General features: G+C 41.8%; 1 protein-coding gene across 4 annotated transcripts in view; it reads right to left on the bottom strand.

Moving 5' to 3' along the window:
• Positions 1-18,442, bottom strand: part of SULF1 (sulfatase 1) — a 317,465-nt gene that overhangs the window by 124,914 nt on the left and 174,109 nt on the right. For all 4 annotated transcript variants that reach the window (XM_030215333.1, XM_030215349.1, XM_030215358.1 and 1 more), the window contains 2 exons: positions 11,180-11,349; positions 1,541-1,691 (listed from right to left, as the gene is read on the bottom strand). In XM_030215333.1, the coding sequence (XP_030071193.1) occupies positions 1,541-1,691; positions 11,180-11,349 (321 nt within the window). The remainder of the gene's footprint in view (positions 1-1,540; positions 1,692-11,179; positions 11,350-18,442) is intronic.

Raw genomic sequence — 18,442 nt, 5'->3', positions numbered from 1 at the left:
AGATGTTCAAGTCTTTTTGAGTTTCACGAAATTAAAATGTGTTGTCTCTAGTTATTTTGCTTATTATCCTGCTGTCAGAACAAAATATTTCTAGTATAGATAAGTGCTTATGGTTTTGTGCTTGTACTCTGATAATCTGACCAGCTGAAGGTTACTTCATGGCCTCCCCTCTACCTCTGTGGTAGATGTTCACAAGCCATCTGGGAAGACGTACAGCTGATGAGGGGGAAGAGAGGGAAAATGAAAAGGGAGCATTTTAAGGCTGGTGGGGAATGGCTTGCAAGATACAAAAAACCACACAAGCAAAATCTTTGATATCTGAGGTATCAAAATATTCGTATTTATGTCCACATCCTAATTTCTCCATGGGGCATCATGTGGACTTCAGTAGGATAGTTTTACATAAAGCAACCAGCATGCACACAAATACTTGAAATATAGGAAATGAGATTTGAATACAATGGGCCAAAAAATTTGTAACAGCACTCTATCCCCTGGATTCTGTAAAGATCGCCAATCGGCGCTCTAAAATAATTAGTTAATGCTCCAATGATTTAATTATTGGAGTTAACAAGCACTTAATTGGCACTTATTATGATTTGATCAACGAACTGGCTGTGAGCTATTTTGTAACAACAGGCACCTAAATTGTATTGCAGGCAACGCAAAAGGGGGTGTGGCCATAGGAAGGGCATGAGCAGGTCAGAAGCATTCACAAAAGATGTGCGAAGTATTACATAATAGCGGGGATCTGCCAGAATTTACAGGTATCAACTGGCGTAAGTCCTCACACCCAAAGTTGAGTGTAGCTTTTAGTGCTCAACACTATTCTAAAAAAAGAGTGTTTATCCCAGAGTGCCCTTTATTGAATAGAATCGAGCGTCAAATTTTATCGGTGTTTAATTTTCATTGTCATTTACAGAGTTTCCCCCTCTATGTTTTAGATGGATGTATATGTTATTTATTATTTTTATTTATTTATTTGTAGCATTTGTATCCCACATTTTCCCACCTATTTGCAGTCTCAATGTGGCTTACATTTGCCGTAATGGCGGTTGCCATTTCCGGTTAACAGGATTACAGATGGTATTGCGTTAAGGTGCATACATTCATGGTAACATACATGGAAACATAATATATATGGAACAGATCATGGTATATATATATATATCATGTGCGTACATACATGGTAAAGAAGAATACATTACGGTATTGCAAGAAGGTTCCTGAGTAATAAATTGGGTTGTAACATACATTAGGTCCTCAGCTATAGAGAGACCCTGTTCGGCATAAGGTTTAAAGTGGTAGTGCTTGAAAGAGGTTAAACAGTCAGGCGATAAAAGTTCGGTTTTGTATAGATCGTGTATAATATTATTGTTTAGCATTTAAGATGGATGTTGATGGTATGCCTTCTTGAAAAGATCTGTTTTCAGTAGCCTTCAGAAGATGGTTAGATCTTGCGTTGTTTTTATGTTACAGGTGACAGTTACAGAATACAAGTTACTAAGACCAATTTTCATAAAATATTTAGGGATTTCACCTTTTCTACGGAGTCGTCCACAGACATCAATGTCTGGAGCCTTTTGCGTTGTAGAGCATTGGTAAACTCCATGTGGATTGGCAACATGGGTCCAGTATACTGCATGATCCAGTGCTTATCCATGTTAGGCGCATAGTTGTAGCTAGGTGTACTGATAAAACACAAAGGAGAGATCTTGGGTTAGTGAAGTGCAAAATTTACAGACAGCGTCACTCTTAACCACTTTGGTAGGCAGCGTACTAATACACTGCAAAAAATGATATACTTGGGGATCTTTTCCACATGTGTACTAGCGTTTTAGTGCACACTAAACACTAGAGACACCCATAGAAACATATGAGAGCCTGTAATGTTTAGTGCGTGCTTATTTTTTTACTGCATGCTAAAACTGATAGCGAGCCTTTGGAAAAGGACCCCTAAGACTCCAGGAAACCTGAGTGGATGACTTCTGCTGCTAAGTAAGATTGAAAGGGAGTAATTTACAAGCAAAATAATAATAAAAAGGCATATAAACAATGTTTTAGATGCAGATATTGCCAGGTATATACATGCATTAAATATGTTCTACCAATGGCACATTCTATTTTAGGGGGTTGTTTACTAAAGCTTAGCTCAAGTTATCTGCAGTGGGGCCCATAGGAATAAAACTCAAGTTAAGCTTTAGTAAACAACCCCCTTAGAAAGGCAATCCTGCTCTGACGGTCCCTTATATACATATTTTAAAAATTTATTACTGCTAAATGGCAGGATTGACTTTACATATGCTATTCTGATTTCAGTAAGCATTTCTACTCCACCTTTTTGAAGGAATTCACTCAAGGTGGTGTACAGCAAGAATGTCAAACTTAGTGCGTCTTTAATGCAGGACTTCCCTGTACAGTAAGACCATTTATAGTGCAGCCATAAATTCAGTCTTTTTCAATTATTTTGTTTTCAGGTTGTACACTAAAGGCCCTATTTACTAAGCTGCTCTATAGGCGCACTAATGCTAGAGCTAATTAAATCATGCAACCTCTATTTCAACACAGTAGTGTTTGTTTAGCTTTTTCTTGGGGACAAAATTTGAAGGAAATGTTGTGTCCAGAACAGTTGAGACAGCAACCTATAGGCAACCGCGAGGACACTTTAAATGTGGGGGGTGCAGTACATGCGATATGACCATTGAATGTGAAGAATTTATAAACCGAGTTGATCAACAGAGATACTTTATAAAACTGATTGTGGCTCAGATTTTGTGGTATACATTCTACAATGTCCCTGTAACAGAACATATGTGGGAAAAACCACACAGAAGTTACACATCAGATTGTTAGAACATAAACCCTGCATTAAGAGGTTAAAAATAGGATCTCAATTAGTGGCGCACTGTAGTTTAACTAAACATGAATTTACTCAATTTCGATGTTTTGTAATTGATCAAGTAGAAACCAATATTAGAGGAGGAGATAGGGCAAGGCATCTTCTTCAGTTAGAACAATGCTGGATTTTTAAATTACATGCATGGGCAGTGTTCCTTTAAATCTTTAGTGTTCTGCAAATGTCATGATTTAATTAGCGTCCTTTTAAGTAAGGGCGCCATGTTTGAATACCGACAAATTTATGCTGGCGTCAAAGAAGAATGCGGCGATTGTACAAGTAAGCATTTTTGTTCCCACTGAAGTTTTGAAAGAAGTTTTGAAAGAATGTTTGACCGCAATGAATATTTTGAATGAATAAGATAATTTGGAACAAGACTGTGTCTGGCAATGATAATAGTCAGTCGTGGAGCTTTTATTATTTGCTGCATTTGTACCCCACATTTTCCCACCTATTTGCAGGCTCAATGTGGCTTACATTATATTGCAAAGGCATCACCATTAACAGAGTAGAGATTAATGTGTAAGAAATCAGGTAAATAGGGTCAATAGAATGATAATACATAACATATAAGTGAGAGCAGGTTAAGATATAATGATCAATAATGATAATATGATTAAAATAATCAAATTAGAAGGGATCAGTACTAGTTGGTTCTGGTATAGATTGGAATCAAATCATTAAGGAGGATTCTTTTTGTAAGTCTCTTCGAACAGGTGCGTCTTCAGTAACTTCCGGAAGGTTGTCAAGTCGTGTGCTCTTTTTATAATATTCGGTAATTTATTCCATGATTGTGTACAGAGGTATGTGAAGGTAGATGTGAGTATTGATTTGTATTTAAGTCCTCTGCAATTGGGGTAGTGGAGGTTTAGGAGGGTACGTGATGAACTTTTGGTATTTCGTGCTGGTAAGTCAATTAGATCTGATATGTATGATGGGGCCTCTCCATGGATGATTTTATCAGTTAAGGTGCAGATTTTGAATGCAATTCGATCTTTTAATGGAAGCCAATGTAATTTTTCTCTGAGGGGTTTGGCGCTCTTACATTTCGCCTTTCCGAATATGAGTCTGGCTGCGGTGTTCTGGGCAGTCTGGAGTTTCGTAATGGTTTTTGCTTTGCATCCTGCATAAATGGAATTGCAGTAATCCAGATGGCTCAGTACTAGTGATTGCACCAGCTTGCGGAATACCTCCCTTGTTTGTTTGTTTTTTTTGCCTTGTTAAATGCTTTTCATAGCTGAACTGATAAAATTTCCAGGATTGTGACCATTTAAGAATGTGGATTTTAATCTTGACTGTTTGATTCTTAGATGTGAACATTGGGAGTTACTACACCTGGGATTGCCTTGATAAAGCCTACTGCAATTGATGGGTGAAACGGGACCCTGTCGGAACTTATAGATACAAAAGATAAGTGTCAGCTCCCATGGTTTTGTGAACAGATTTGGAAAACTGCTACATCCAATGATTCTATTAACAGTATGGATAAAAGTTCAAAAATGTAAAATTAAAGAAGAGGAAAGCAAAGAAATTTATAATTGGAGATTTTTTTCAGCTGATGAAGAAGTGTTCTGTGAGTGTTGAAGCAACATTGAATTTAGACCGCAGATATACAGAGGCTGTTTCCTCCTTTATACATATTTTTAAATTTCCTCTTTTGAATAGTTGAGACAGTCACAAGATGAAGTTATAGTTTATTTGCCAGAATATTTGTAACCACATGTTTGCTTTTGAAAAGTTATTTTCCATTTGAATGGTTGAGTTGTAGATATTTTGAAGTGATCTATTATAAAATAAGCCAATGGCTGTTATTGATAAAATCAAGGGGTCATTACATCACTGATTCCCTCTGAGCTGTTTGCTTTGGGGGTTTTGTTCCCTTGACTGTCGTGTTTTCAGAAGTATAGCATTTGTTTGCCTACGTGCTGTGTTCCATTGTATGCTGTTGGTATCAATAAAGATATTTCCCCCTCCCCCCCAAAAGAAAAACCTGGTGTAAATTCTCATGCCTAAATTATGTGCAGATCTCCCTTATCCTATAAAACTGCATGTATATTCCACGAACGCCCCCAATCTACCCATGCCCCTCCCATGGCCACACCTATTTTTCGGATCCATGCATAAAATTTATGTGTGGATCCAGGTGCCTAAAAATGTGCACGTAAATATGAACTGATGCCAATTAGCACTAATTTATTATTAGTGCCCAATTATCAGCACTAATTGGCTTGTTTTTCAATTAAATTGCACACAGAAATTAGGTGCATGCCCAAATTTCCACACACAGTTTTGAGTACCATATATAGAATTAGGCTGTTAGTGCCAATAATCACTGGCTAATTGGCTAAGTTTAGCGGCCAGAAAGTTGCTGTATAATACGCCAGGCTCACAGACCCTGAAGCAGGAAGTGGAAAGACACCGAAACCTGGACCAGAGTCGGCTATGACAAGGAAAGACTGAGCGTTAAGGAGAAGCAACGTCGAGTCAAACTTAAGATAAGTGGAGTTTTGACTCTTTATAAATATATAAACAATAAAGAAGAGGAGGTTTTTTAAGCCTGTGATGACAGATAGAACTCCTAAGAATTGATAGCCTTAGAGCTAAGTTTCTGGAGTCTGTTGAGGCTTTTTCCTCTGATAATAGCACATAGAAGTTCATAACATAGGAAATATATAGAGATATGCTATAAAACTTACCCAGTCAGCCGATGAATATTGGCTTCACCGGCTATGTTCAGATTGCTCTAACCCCCCCCCCCCCCACCCCCCAGAAATTCAATGCCAGTCGCTGGATACAGCCCTAACATTGAATTTCTGGATTTGCTGCCAACCTCAGGAAGCAGCCCTGCTAAGTCCCGCGGCCCTCGGGGGTGGGACCAGAGCTGAGAGAGAGAGAGAAGGGAAGATTGAACTAAGCGCCGAGCCTGCACGCTTTTCACCGCTGCTGCTGCCATAACCCCGACGAGGTAAGATGACTTTTAAAATTCGGAGGGAGGGGGCCTGGAACTTGAAAGGAGGGAGGGAGGGAGGAGGGATGGAGGTATTTTCCTGTCCCCATTGCCTTAGGTACAATCTAAAAAGGCAATTCTGTAACTTTGCACCTGGTACTATTTACATGTACAAGTGCCCTAAACAGGGTCAGTGTTAGGGGTTGGCAAACAGGGCAAACAGGGCAATTGCCCTGGGTCCCCATACCATAAGCCTCAAGCTAAACGAAGGATAGGCTGAAGGCCAGCTTTTGGGCTACCCCTCCGATTTCTGCCCTGGGCCTATGAATGTCTAACACCAGCCCTGGCCCTAAATGCTATTCTATAAGGTTATGCATAAGTGGCATTCCCCCGGATTTCTATACAGCAACTAATATTATGCTTGCAATTGGGCTGTGTGGCCAATCTGCGCACACAACTTAATTGTTCAACAAGCTAATCAGCACTGATAATTGGCCACTAACAAGCAATTATTGGTACTAATTATAATTTACTCACACAACTTTCTAACTTTAAATCTAGACTGAAAGCCCACCTCTTTAACATTGCTTTTGACTCGTAACCACCTGCCTCCACTTACCCCTCCTCCTTCCTGTACACAATAATTGATTTGATTAACTTACTTTACTTTTTGTCTATTAGATTGTAAGCTCTTTGAGCAGGGACTGTCTTTCTTCTATGTTTGTGCAGCGCTGCGTATGCCTTGTAGCGCTATAGAAATGCTAAATAGTAGTAGTAGTAGTAGTAAAGTGGTGTGCGTAAATTCTAATGCGCAGATCTCAAAAGGGAACATGGCCATGGGAAGGGCATAAGTGAGTCGTGTGTTTTCCTAAAAATTACATGCACTGTTATAGAATATGCCTGATCCATGCCTAAGTTAGGCGTGGACATTTGCACCAGGTTTCAGTTGGCATAAATGGTCGTGCCTAAATTTTAGTTACAGGAATGGGTGCTACTCATATTCTGTAAACCGCACCTAACTTAAGATGAGGTTTACAGAATAGCGCTAAGCATGTTTTTTTTTAAGGAGCCATATATAGAATCTGGTCCCTGGCATGTAGCTGTAAGGGGGGGTATACACGTAGGTGGAGCTTGGGCGTGTCTCACACTTATGCACACAATTTGAGAGAAATTGTAAGTTGTACTCGTTGCTTGCCGCACATTGGCACACGCATTTACACCTGTCATTCACCTGGCATCAGTGGGTATACCTATGTGTGTTTATGCTAGCATTCCACAATGGAATCTGGGTGCCCAGATCAAACATATAAATGACAAGTGACCGACTCACCCGCAAATGCGCAGTAGAGACTTCCCTCTGTGTCCCGCCCTCGCGTCAAGACGTGATGACGTCAAAGGGCGGAACAGAGAGGGAAATGACGCTGCCGCTGGAGCCTGGAGACGAAGCAACATTGCCGGTGCACCAACCTCCACCCCACATCCCCGACACCGCTCCCGCCCCCTTTGTATCGGGCCCCCTGCACTGACATGACAGCGCCTCTCACCTCCGTGTGGAAGCTCTGCTGCTGCCTGCAGTGCTTTCACACGGCGGTGAGAGGCGCTCTCATGTCAGTGCAGGGGGCCCGGCACGAAGGGGGGGGGGATGGAGCGGCGGCGAGGAGGGTAGCTGGACATGGGGGGAGGGCAGGGGGAGAGAGGAGGGTTACTGGACATGGGGGGAGGGCAGGGGAGAGAGCAGAGGTGGAGGCCAAGGGAAAGAGGAGGGTTGCTGGATTTGGGGGGAGGACAGGGGAGAGAGGAGGGTCGGTGGACGGGGTGAGGCCAGGGGAGACAGGAGGGCTGCTGGACATGGGGGGAGGGCAGGGGAGAGCAGGGTTGCTGGACATGGATGGATGGAGGGGAGGGCATAGGAGAGAGAGGAGGGTTGCTGGACATGGGGGAGAGCAGGGGAGAGAGGAGGGTTGCTGGACATGGGGGGAGGGCATGGGAGAGAGCAGGGTTGGTGGACGGGGGGAGGCTAAGGGAAAGAGGAGGGTTGGTGGACAGGGGTCAGCCAGGGGATACAGGAGGGCTGGTGGATATGGGGGGAGGGCAGAGGAGAGAGGAGGTTTGCAGGACATGGATGGATGGAGGTGAGAATTATTACATTTTGCAAAACACAAATCTCGCCCGTTTTAACGTGCTTAACGGCTAGTGCTGTTATAAAATAGGTCCTCTAGGAGTGGCCTAGGAGTGGCCTAGTGGTTAGGGTGGTGGACTTTGGTCCTGGGGAACTGAGGAACTGAGTTCAATTCCCACTTCAGGCACAGGCAGCTCCTTGTGACTCTGGGCAAGTCACTTAACCCTCCATTGCCCCATGTAAGCCACATTGAGCCTGCCATGAGTGGGAAAAACACAGGATACAAATGTAACAAAACAACAACAAAAAAGTGCCCCTCTATAGAACTGTCCCCTAAGTTTTTGTACCTAAATAAAGAAGTTTAAGTGACTTGTCCAAGATCACAAGGAGCATCAGTGGAATGTAAACCCTGACTTCCCTCATTCCCAGCCTGCCGCTCTAACCAGTAGCCTTTGACAAGGAATTAGCCGAGGTGAACTAGGTACACACATGGGAAAAGTGTTTTGTTTGACAAAACACTCATAGTTCAGTAAGCTGCTGCTTTAATACTTCATATACTGAATGGTTCGAGAACTATCCTAAATATATAACTACATGTGATGGTCAGGAAGGAAGTACATTGCTATTTGAGCTACTTTGAAAAGTACGGCCACTAACATTTCATATATATATATATATATATAATGGGGGATTCTATATACAGTGCTTTAAAAAATCCACATGGAAACATTTTTGCCTAAGCATATTCTATAAGTGGCGTGGTATATAGGAAGCACATAGTTTATATCCCAGCACCTAAAACTAAGAACATCTATTTATACCAATGAAAACATGGCGTAAATCCCAGCATGTAGATTTAGGCGCACTGGGTCATATTCTATAACTACACGTGTAAATTTTGGAATGCCCACAAAACACCCGTTTCCCAGCCTATAATCTTGCCCTTTTTTGCCTGCGAGTGTTAGAAGTTAGGCACTCCGCCTTATAAAATACACTTAGTGAGATGTGAACGTAAATTCTAATAATTGTAAAAGGGGCGATCAAGGAAGACAAAGACGTAGCGGAGAGACTGAATGAATTCTTTGCTTCGGTCTTCAACGAGGAAGAATTGGGTGGGATACCGGTGTCGGAAATGGTATTTCAAGCGGACGAGTCAGAGAAACGTACTGACTTCACAGTAAACCTGGAGGACGTAATGGGGCAGTTCAGCAAACTGAAGAGTAGCAAATCTCCTGGACCGGATGGTATTCATACTAGAGTACTGATAGAACTGAAAAATGAGCTTGCGGAGCTACTGCTAGGGATATGCAACTTATCCTTAAAATCGAGCATGGTACCGGAAGATTGGAGGGTGGCCAATGTAACACCGATTTTTAAAAAAGGCTCCAGGGGAGATCCGGGAAATTAAAGACCGGTGAGTCTGACGTCAGTGCCGGGGTAAATGGTAGAGGCTATTATTAAAACAAAATTACAGAGCACATCCGAGGACATGGATTACTGAGACAGAGTCAGCACGGCTTTTGTGTGGGGAAATCTTGCCTGACCAATTTACTTTAATTCTTTGAAGGAGTAAACAAACATGTGGACAAAGGGGAACCGGTTGATACTGTGTATCTGGATTTCCAAAAGGCGTTTGACAAGGTACCTCATGAAAGGCTACAGAGGAAATTGGAGGGTCATGGGATAGGAGGAAATGTCCTATTGTGGATTAAAAACTGGTTAAAGGATAGGAAACACAGAGTGGGGTTAAATGGGCAGTATTCACAATGGAGAAGGGTAGTTAGTGGGGTTCCTCAGGGGTCTGTGCTAGGACCGCTGCTTTTTAATATATTTTTTATAAATGATTTAGAGATGGGAGTAACTAGCGAGGTAACTAAATTTGCTGATGACACAAAGTTATTCAAAGTTGTTAAATCGCGACCTTACGAGACTGGGAGACTGGGTGGCTAAATGGCAGATGACGTTTAATGTGAGCAAGTGCAAGGTGATGCATGTGGGGAAAAAAGAACCCGAATTATAGCTACGTCATGCAAGGTTCCACGTTAGGAGTTACGGACCAAGAAAGGGATCTGGGTGTCGTCGTCGATAATACACTGAAACCTTCTGCGGCTAGGAAAGCGAATAGAATGTTGGGTATTATTAGGAAAGGTATGGAAAACAGGTGTGAGGATGTTATAATGCCGTTGTATCGCTCCATGGTGCGACCGCACCTTGAGTATTGTGTTTAATTCTGGTCGCCGCATCTCAAGAAAGATATAGTAGAATTGGAAAAGGTGCAGAGAAGGGCGACTAAAATGATAGCGGGGATGGGACGACTTCCCTATGAAGAAAGATTAAGGAGGCTAGGGCTATTCAGCTTGGAGAAGAGACGGCTGAGGGGAGACATGATAGAGGTATATAAAATAATGAGTGGAGTGGAACAGGTGGATGTGAAGCGTCTGTTCACGCTTTCCAAAAATACTAGGACTAGGGGGCATGCGATGAAACTACAGTGTAGTAAATTTAAAACAAATCGGAGAAAATCTTTCTTCACCCAACGTGTAATTAAACTCTGGAATTCGTTGCCGGAGAAAGTGGTGAAGGCGGTTAGCTTAGCAGAGTTTAAAAAGGGGTTGGACGGTTTCCTAAAGGACAAGTCCATAAACCGCTACTAAATGGACTTGGGAAAAATCCACAATTCCAGGAATAACATGTATAGAATGTTTGTACGTTTGGGAAGCTTGCCAGGTGCCCTTGGCCTGGATTGGCTGCTGTCGTGGACAGGATGCTGGGCTCGATGGACCCTTGGTCTTTTCCCAGTATGGCATTACTTATGTACTTATGTAATGTAACTCACTTTGAACTACTGAAAAAAGCAAGAGCGAAATCTGAAATCCCCTCCATTATGTTTAAAAAGGCCTATGTCTTATCACCTTCTGACCTTAGCTTTTCAATACAATCAGGGGAATCTACTACTACTACTACTTATCATTTCTATAGCGCTACTAGACATACGCAGCGCTGTACACTTGAACATGAAGAGACAGTCCTTGCTCGACAGAGCTTACAATCTAATTAAGACAAACAGGACAAACAAGAGATAAGGGAATATTAAAGTGAGGATGATAACATAAGGGTTCTGAACAAGTGAATAAGGGTTAGGAATTAAAAGCAGCATCAAAAAGGCGAGCAAACTGTACAAAACTGTAGAACTGGAGGCATTCTGCATGTTACTTACATGTGTTGGGAAGCATTTGGAAAGAGCTGTGAATATTGTGGAGCAGAGTCCTCTGGCCCATGGGGTGCAGCATGACTGATAACCATCATTATGGGCCTATGAGGGTAGAGTCGCTTCGACATTTTGAAATAACTTATGCTGCTGTTGGTGATTAAGTCTGTGAAGTAATCCTGAAAGACAAATTCAACAAAATATGGCACCTATGATCAGAGTCGGTCTTTGTATTTCACTGAAATATGAAACAGTGAGATTCACTAGAGATGAGATCAGAAAGGTTTTTTAAAAAATAACATGCAACATATGTTGAGAGCGCAGGGTTGTAGAAACATTCATCTCTATATCGTTTGTATATGGAGAAGTGAAAACCTGAGGAAAAAAAATATTGGGGGAAATATTTTGTTTACCATTATTTTAAACCAGAACAATTTTTTCTAGAAGAAAAATTTTAAGTATTTGGGTAAAATGGAAAAAACTTGTATTTTATAATAATGGATGGAATATATTTTAGAAAATGCCTCATGATGTTGGCAAGCACAACTCAGCCAAACATTGGCAGAGAGACTTATGTCATGTCGAGCTTGGACGTTTGATTATTAAACTGCTGATGCAATAGAGATTTTAATTTGACCATCGGCGTTTGTGCACCCCAGAAGTGACTTTCCATCCGGAGTGTTTATACTGACGTGGTGTGTGTTTTGCTTTAATTACTACATTATAACACAGACATTGCTGTACAATTTCTTAATAAGTTAATGGTAGGAACTGTATTGGCTGACAACCTATTAATGGCCTCTACAACAGCCATATTATCAGAGTTAAATATCAGTGCCTTGTCTTTCTTATCTGTTTTCTTCCTTCTAGAGCTTACACCTTCTTCTCCCCTAGCCCTTCCTCCCCTCCATATCCTTCGCTGGCCTTCGGCCCCCATCTAACATGGTTGCCTAGTTCTTTCTTATAAATGTATTGACAATGTAGAATAATAAGACACGTAACTGGAAAAAATTGAATAAAGTTAGAGTACAAAAGTTTGAATTGAAAGAATACACAATCTCAACAAATATACAAATGAAATTGAAATGCACTTTAATGGAAGTTATAAGAATATGAATAGTAGGTAAAACAAAAAAAAAAGAGGAGACGTGAATTAAAAAAAAAGAGAAAAATAAAAGGACTTAGGTGTTATGCTCAGGTGGTTAGTTAGTTGGATTTGACTCCAAAACGTGTTGTAAAGCTAACCAAATTTTATAATTAGATATCTGAAAATTACCAGTATTGGCTGAATATCTACAGTGGGGGAAATAAGTATTTGATCCCTTGCTGATTTTGTAAGTTTGCCCACTGACAAAGACATGAGCAGCCCATAATTGAAGGGTAGGTTATTGGTAACAGTGAGAGATAGCACATCACAAATTAAATCCGGAAAATCACATTGTGGAAAGTATATGAATTTATTTGCATTCTGCAGAGGGAAATAAGTATTTGATCCCTCTGGCAAACAAGACCTAATACTTGGTGGCAAAACCCTTGTTGGCAAGCACAGCGGTCAGACGTCTTCTGTAGTTGATGATGAGGTTTGCACACATGTCAGGAGGAATTTTGGTCCACTCCTCTTTGCAGATCATCTCTAAATCATTAAGAGTTCTGGGCTGTCGCTTGGCAACTCGCAGCTTCAGCTCCCTCCATAAGTTTTCAATGGGATTAAGGTCTGGTGACTGGCTAGGCCACTCCATGACCCTAATGTGCTTCTTCCTGAGCCACTCCTTTGTTGCCTTGGCTGTATGTTTTGGGTCATTGTCGTGCTGGAAGACCCAGCCACGACCCATTTTTAAGGCCCTGGCGGAGGGAAGGAGGTTGTCACTCAGAATTGTACGGTACATGGCCCCATCCATTCTCCCATTGATGCGGTGAGTCCTGTGCCCTTAGCAGAGAAACACCCCCAAAACATAACATTTCCACCTCCATGCTTGACAGTGGGGACGGTGTTCTTTGGGTCATAGGCAGCATTTCTCTTCCTCCAAACACGGCGAGTTGAGTTCATGCCAAAGAGCTCAATTTTTGTCTCATCTGACCACAGCACCTTCTCCCAATCACTCTCGGCATCATCCAGGTGTTCACTGGCAAACTTCAGACGGGCCGTCACATGTGCCTTCCGGAGCAGGGGGACCTTGCGGGCACTGCAGGATTGCAATCCGTTATGTCGTAATGTGTTACCAATGGTTTTCGTGGTGACAGTGGTCCCAGCTGCCTTGAGATCATTGACAAGTTCCCCCCTTGTAGTTGTAGGCTGATTTCTAACCTTCCTCATGATCAAGGATACCCCACGAGGTGAGATTTTGCGTGGAGCCCCAGATCTTTGTCGATTGACAGTCATTTTGTACTTCTTCCATTTTCTTACTATGGCACCAACAGTTGTCTCCTTCTCGCCCAGCGTCTTACTGATGGTTTGTAGCCCATTCCAGCCTTGTGCAGGTGTATGATCTTGTCCCTGACATCCTTAGACAGCTCCTTGCTCTTGGCCATTTTGTAGAGGTTAGAGTCTGACTGATTCACTGAGTCTGTGGACAGGTGTCTTTCATACAGGTGACCATTGCCGACAGCTGTCTGTCATGCAGGTAACGAGTTGATTTGGAGCATCTACCTGGTCTGTAGGGGCCAGATCTCTTACTGGTTGGTGGGGGATCAAATACTTATTTCCCTCTGCAGAATGCAAATAAATTCATATACTTTCCACAATGTGATTTTCCGGATTTAATTTGTGATGTGCTATCTCTCACTGTTACCAATAACCTACCCTTCAATTATGGGCTGCTCATGTCTTTGTCAGTGGGCAAACTTACAAAATCAGCAAGGGATCAAATACTTATTTCCCCCACTGTATGAATTTGTAAGACATTATTCCACCAAAAATGTATATTAAATTGTGAATTATTCTTCCAATTCGATAGTATACATATTTAAGGGTAATAGCTATCAATGTGTAAAAAAGTATAGATTTGTGAACATCTAAAGACTGGTCTAATGTCAATGAACCAAAGATAATCTTTTTAGGAGTCATAATTTCAGTAAAGTTAAATATGGATGAAATAACTTGCCATACTTTGGTCCAAAATAAATTGGTACAAAGGCATTCAATGATTAAATGGAGAAGAGTATCTTGATGTTCATTTCATGACCAACATATGTTATCTTTCGACAGACCTGCAACCTTCATTTTTTTTGAGGAGTCCATAAGATTCTATGATGTAGAAGAAAATGAGATTGGAGGAAGATTGATGAAGAAATGGGTTTACTTGTTTTATTCCAAAAAGTACTCCACTGATGATTAGTAAGAGAACAATGTAGATCAGATTCCCATACTGAACGAAGACCTGTCTTTTCTTTAAAGGTTGATTTAATTAAAAATTTATAAAGTTGAGATGCGACATGTCCTTTTTGATAAGCTGAGATGATAAATTGAAATAGGGAGGGTTGAAGTGTACTTATAGTGAACTTGAACAACAATTGGATGTCATAAAATGTTGTAACTGTATCCAATGAAATGGTTGATTTGGATACAATCCAAATTGTGTTTGTAGCATTGGGAAAGATTTCACCTTTGATAGGACACCACACAGTACCAGCTATCACAACAAAACTACACAAGACAAACCTGACACACAACAAAGCAGTAGTACACTTCAAACTGTACAAATGTAGTGTACACAGAATGCATATCACACCCAAATTAGCTATTAAATTGCAATGCTTCCACACTGCACAACTTTTACACTCATCTGTTAGGACTCCATTGAAGATTTGACTCTTAGATCTAGTAACTATATCTAAGGAGGGTTCCAGCTCCAACTTAGCCTTTTAGGGGTCTCACGCCTCAGCCTCAGGCTTTTTGCATAGCCTGTTTATAATGGGGAACTATTTTAGGAGGCATTGCACAAGCACTTAACTATAAAAGTTAGGGGAAGAAAGCCTCTGTGGTTTTCCAAAGAGCCTTAATGGCAGAAGAAGGAAAAGATCAAAAGACTAAGACCTGTGACAGCCTAATAGGTAATCACACATGGGCAAATTTGGTTGACAAATATGCCCTTTTATGGTCAACATCACAAAATATTCAGGAGGCTTGGAGGATAATTTTAATTTAATTTACAGTTCTGTGAAAAGGTTTTGCATCACTTAAGCAAAACTTTACATGTTTAGTTTGCTCTCAGAAACATAAATGTAGCATACATCATTTCATTCAGAAATTATGGAATTCATTTTGAAAGGTTTATGAAACGTTATGGAACCTTATTCGTGTTATGTCAGATGTATTGTAGAGTTTGTAGAAAGCATGGATTCTGTGCCAAACTGGATTGAAATGGACCAATCAAATAGGATTGTCTTCCAATAGAAATGCAGAACATTTAGCCAATCTCAGTGTAGCTAGAAGCAAAGCTCAGACAGAATAAATTTAGGCAGTAGACAGTATAAAATTTGGCAGGAATTACCAAAACATTTATTCCCAGATTCTACATAGCTCATTTAGAGATCCGTGCTGAAATCCAAGCGTATTCTATAACTCATATAACTTAATTGGCTTAACAAGCTAATCAGTGTGGATAATCGCTCTTAACAAGCAATGATGAGCACTAATTGGCAATAATTAGAATGTACGCGCACAACTTCCGTATTCTGTAATGCGGTGCGCCTAACTTCTAATGCATGTAGGCAAAAATGGGCATGGTTATGGGTGGGGAAATGGGAATTTCATGGGTGTTCTGAAATTTACATGCGTAGTTATACAATATGGTCTAGTGTGCCTAAATCTTCGCACTTGGATTTACCCCACATTTTCGCTGGTGTAAATGAAGGCACGTAGTTTTAGACACTGAGATATCAACTATGCGTATTCTATATACTGTGCTTAAATCTAGGCCTGACTTATAGAATACGTTTAGTCGGCATTGATTTCCACACTGATTTTATAGGCGCCATGTACAGAATCTCCCCTTTAATGCTTGTTGGCCATTCTGGAAAGTGGCTCAAAGATGAAAATAAATTCAAAGTGCAGGCTGTATTTGTCATAGGAAGACTTAGAGGTCCTTTTACTAAGCCGCATAAGGGTCTATGTGTGCCCAACGCGCGCCAAAATGGAGTTACTGCCTGACTACCACATGGCTCTTGTGGTAATTTCATTTTTGGCATGTGTCCGATTCACGCATCTGAAAAATATTTTTTATTTTTAGGCACACATAATGGACATGCGCCAAGTGCACGCATAGGTCATTACTGCCCGGTTACCGTGTGAGTCTTTACCGCTAAGTTAATTGCTGGTGGTAAGGTCTCAGACCCAAAATGAATGCTGTGATAAACACAGCACCCGTCCTACCCTAAAGAGGCCACCAGAGGGTGCTCCTGCAGTGGAAACCTTGTAAAATGCCAGGAATTGGCCACTAGAGGGAGCTCCAAGGGGGACACTGGTGAACTATGGTGAAAGAGTCACTAGGGGGAGCTCCAGCAAAGGCCAGGCATATAGAGGTGGGGGAGGACCCATGGAAGGGGTTATCCCCTTTAAGAGAAAAGGCACCCAGAAGGTTTCAGACCCTTCCAGAGCCAGGGGGAGGGGCCTAAAGAGGTGGGGAGGATTATTAGCCACCCTATAAAGAGCACCTTCCGAGGAGCGAAAAGAGGAGAGGAAATGGGGACCTGAATGAATGAAGCAGCTGAAGGAGACCCCCCTCCCCCTCCCTAGAAGCTGAGAGAGAAGAATCCCTCTAAAAACCAAGAAGGTACTTACCTGGCTATGGATATTGTAGAATGGAGCCAAGAACTGTTATAGAAGCCCATGTGGAAGGAATATTGGGCCAGAAGGAACTGAATACTAATTGAACTGGACTAACAGCCGTGGGGGTGGAGGACAGGACTGTAAAGTTACAGTGAGAGTGGAAAGTCCTGTCCAGAGGAGGAAGCTGTGTTTAAATTGAGACCCAGGTCTCCCAAATAAGTGGGCTCAGTTGAGGAAAGCCAGAGGAACTGTTTGTGGAAAGAAATTGTTCCCAACAAGACTGGATCAGGGATGCTAATAGAGTGGATCTGCATCTGGTGTGGCTGATTTGTGTATTTGGTAAAGCCAAGAAACAAGTGTTATATTCCCCAGAAAGGTGACAGGGGGTGCCTCAGGAGTATCAGAGATGTGACCTGTTTCCCAATGATGTTTCACAGAAGTATTCTAAGAAATGATGATAAATGAGGAATGGTCACCCTGAGTTGAAAGGGGAGCCCAAACATTGAGACTGGGATTACAGGTTGCTATAGAGAGCTGTCTCTGAGCTTGATGAGGAGAGACTTGATGACCTGAACATGTATACTCTGGAAGAAAGGAGAAACAGGGGTGATATGATACAGACGTTCAAATATTTGAAAAGTATTAATCCGTAAACGAACCTTTTCCGGAGGTGCGAAGGCAGTAGAACGAGAGGACATGAAATGAGATTGAAGGGGGGCAGACTCAAGAAAAATGTCAGGAAGTATTTTTTCACGGAGAGAGTAGTGGATGCTTGGAATGCCCTCCCGCGGGAGGTGGTGGAAATGAAAACGGTAACAGAATTCAAACACACGTGGGATAAAGGAATCCTATTCAGAAGGAATGGATCCTAAGGAGCTTAGCCGAGATTGGGTGGCAGAGCCAGCCGGTGGTGGGAGGCGAGGATAGTGCTGGGCAGACTTATACGGTCTGTGCCAGAGCCAGTGGTGGGAGGCGGGGCTGGTGGTTGGGAGGCGGGGATAGTGCTGGACAGACTTATACGGTCTGTGCCCTGAAGAGGACAGGTACAAATCAAAGTAGGGTATACACAAAAAGTAGCACATACGAGTTTGTCTTGTTGGGCAGACTGGATGACCCTTGCAGGTCTTTTTCTGCCGTCATTTACTATGTTACTATGTTTTCTGAGAGGCAAAGCTCTAGTAAGTGCTGACTATGGGCTTGTAAAGCTGGACAGGAGCACAGCACATAAGAGTGCCCATGGGGGATTATTACAATGCATGACAATTTTCATTGTGCTGAATGTCCATGTTTGGCAAAAATTTTTAAAAAGGACTTTTTTACAGGTGCGCTAAAAAATGGATCTGCACATGTCCAAAACACGTGCCTACACTACTGCAAGCCATTTTTCAGTGCGCCTTTATAAAAGGATCCCTAAGTTTGTGTGGTAGTTTTGGCATGAGGAGGGGTATTCTAGTCGGAAGATTGCTGCAAAGAGTTGATGTAATCAAAGTACAGCCTTAAGAATC

Source organism: Microcaecilia unicolor, chromosome 1, assembly GCF_901765095.1.
Source record: "Microcaecilia unicolor chromosome 1, aMicUni1.1, whole genome shotgun sequence".
NCBI classification, from domain to species: Eukaryota; Metazoa; Chordata; class Amphibia; order Gymnophiona; family Siphonopidae; genus Microcaecilia; species Microcaecilia unicolor.
Note: the sequence above shows the minus strand (reverse complement) of the source record. Positions and strands in the feature narration are given on the sequence as shown.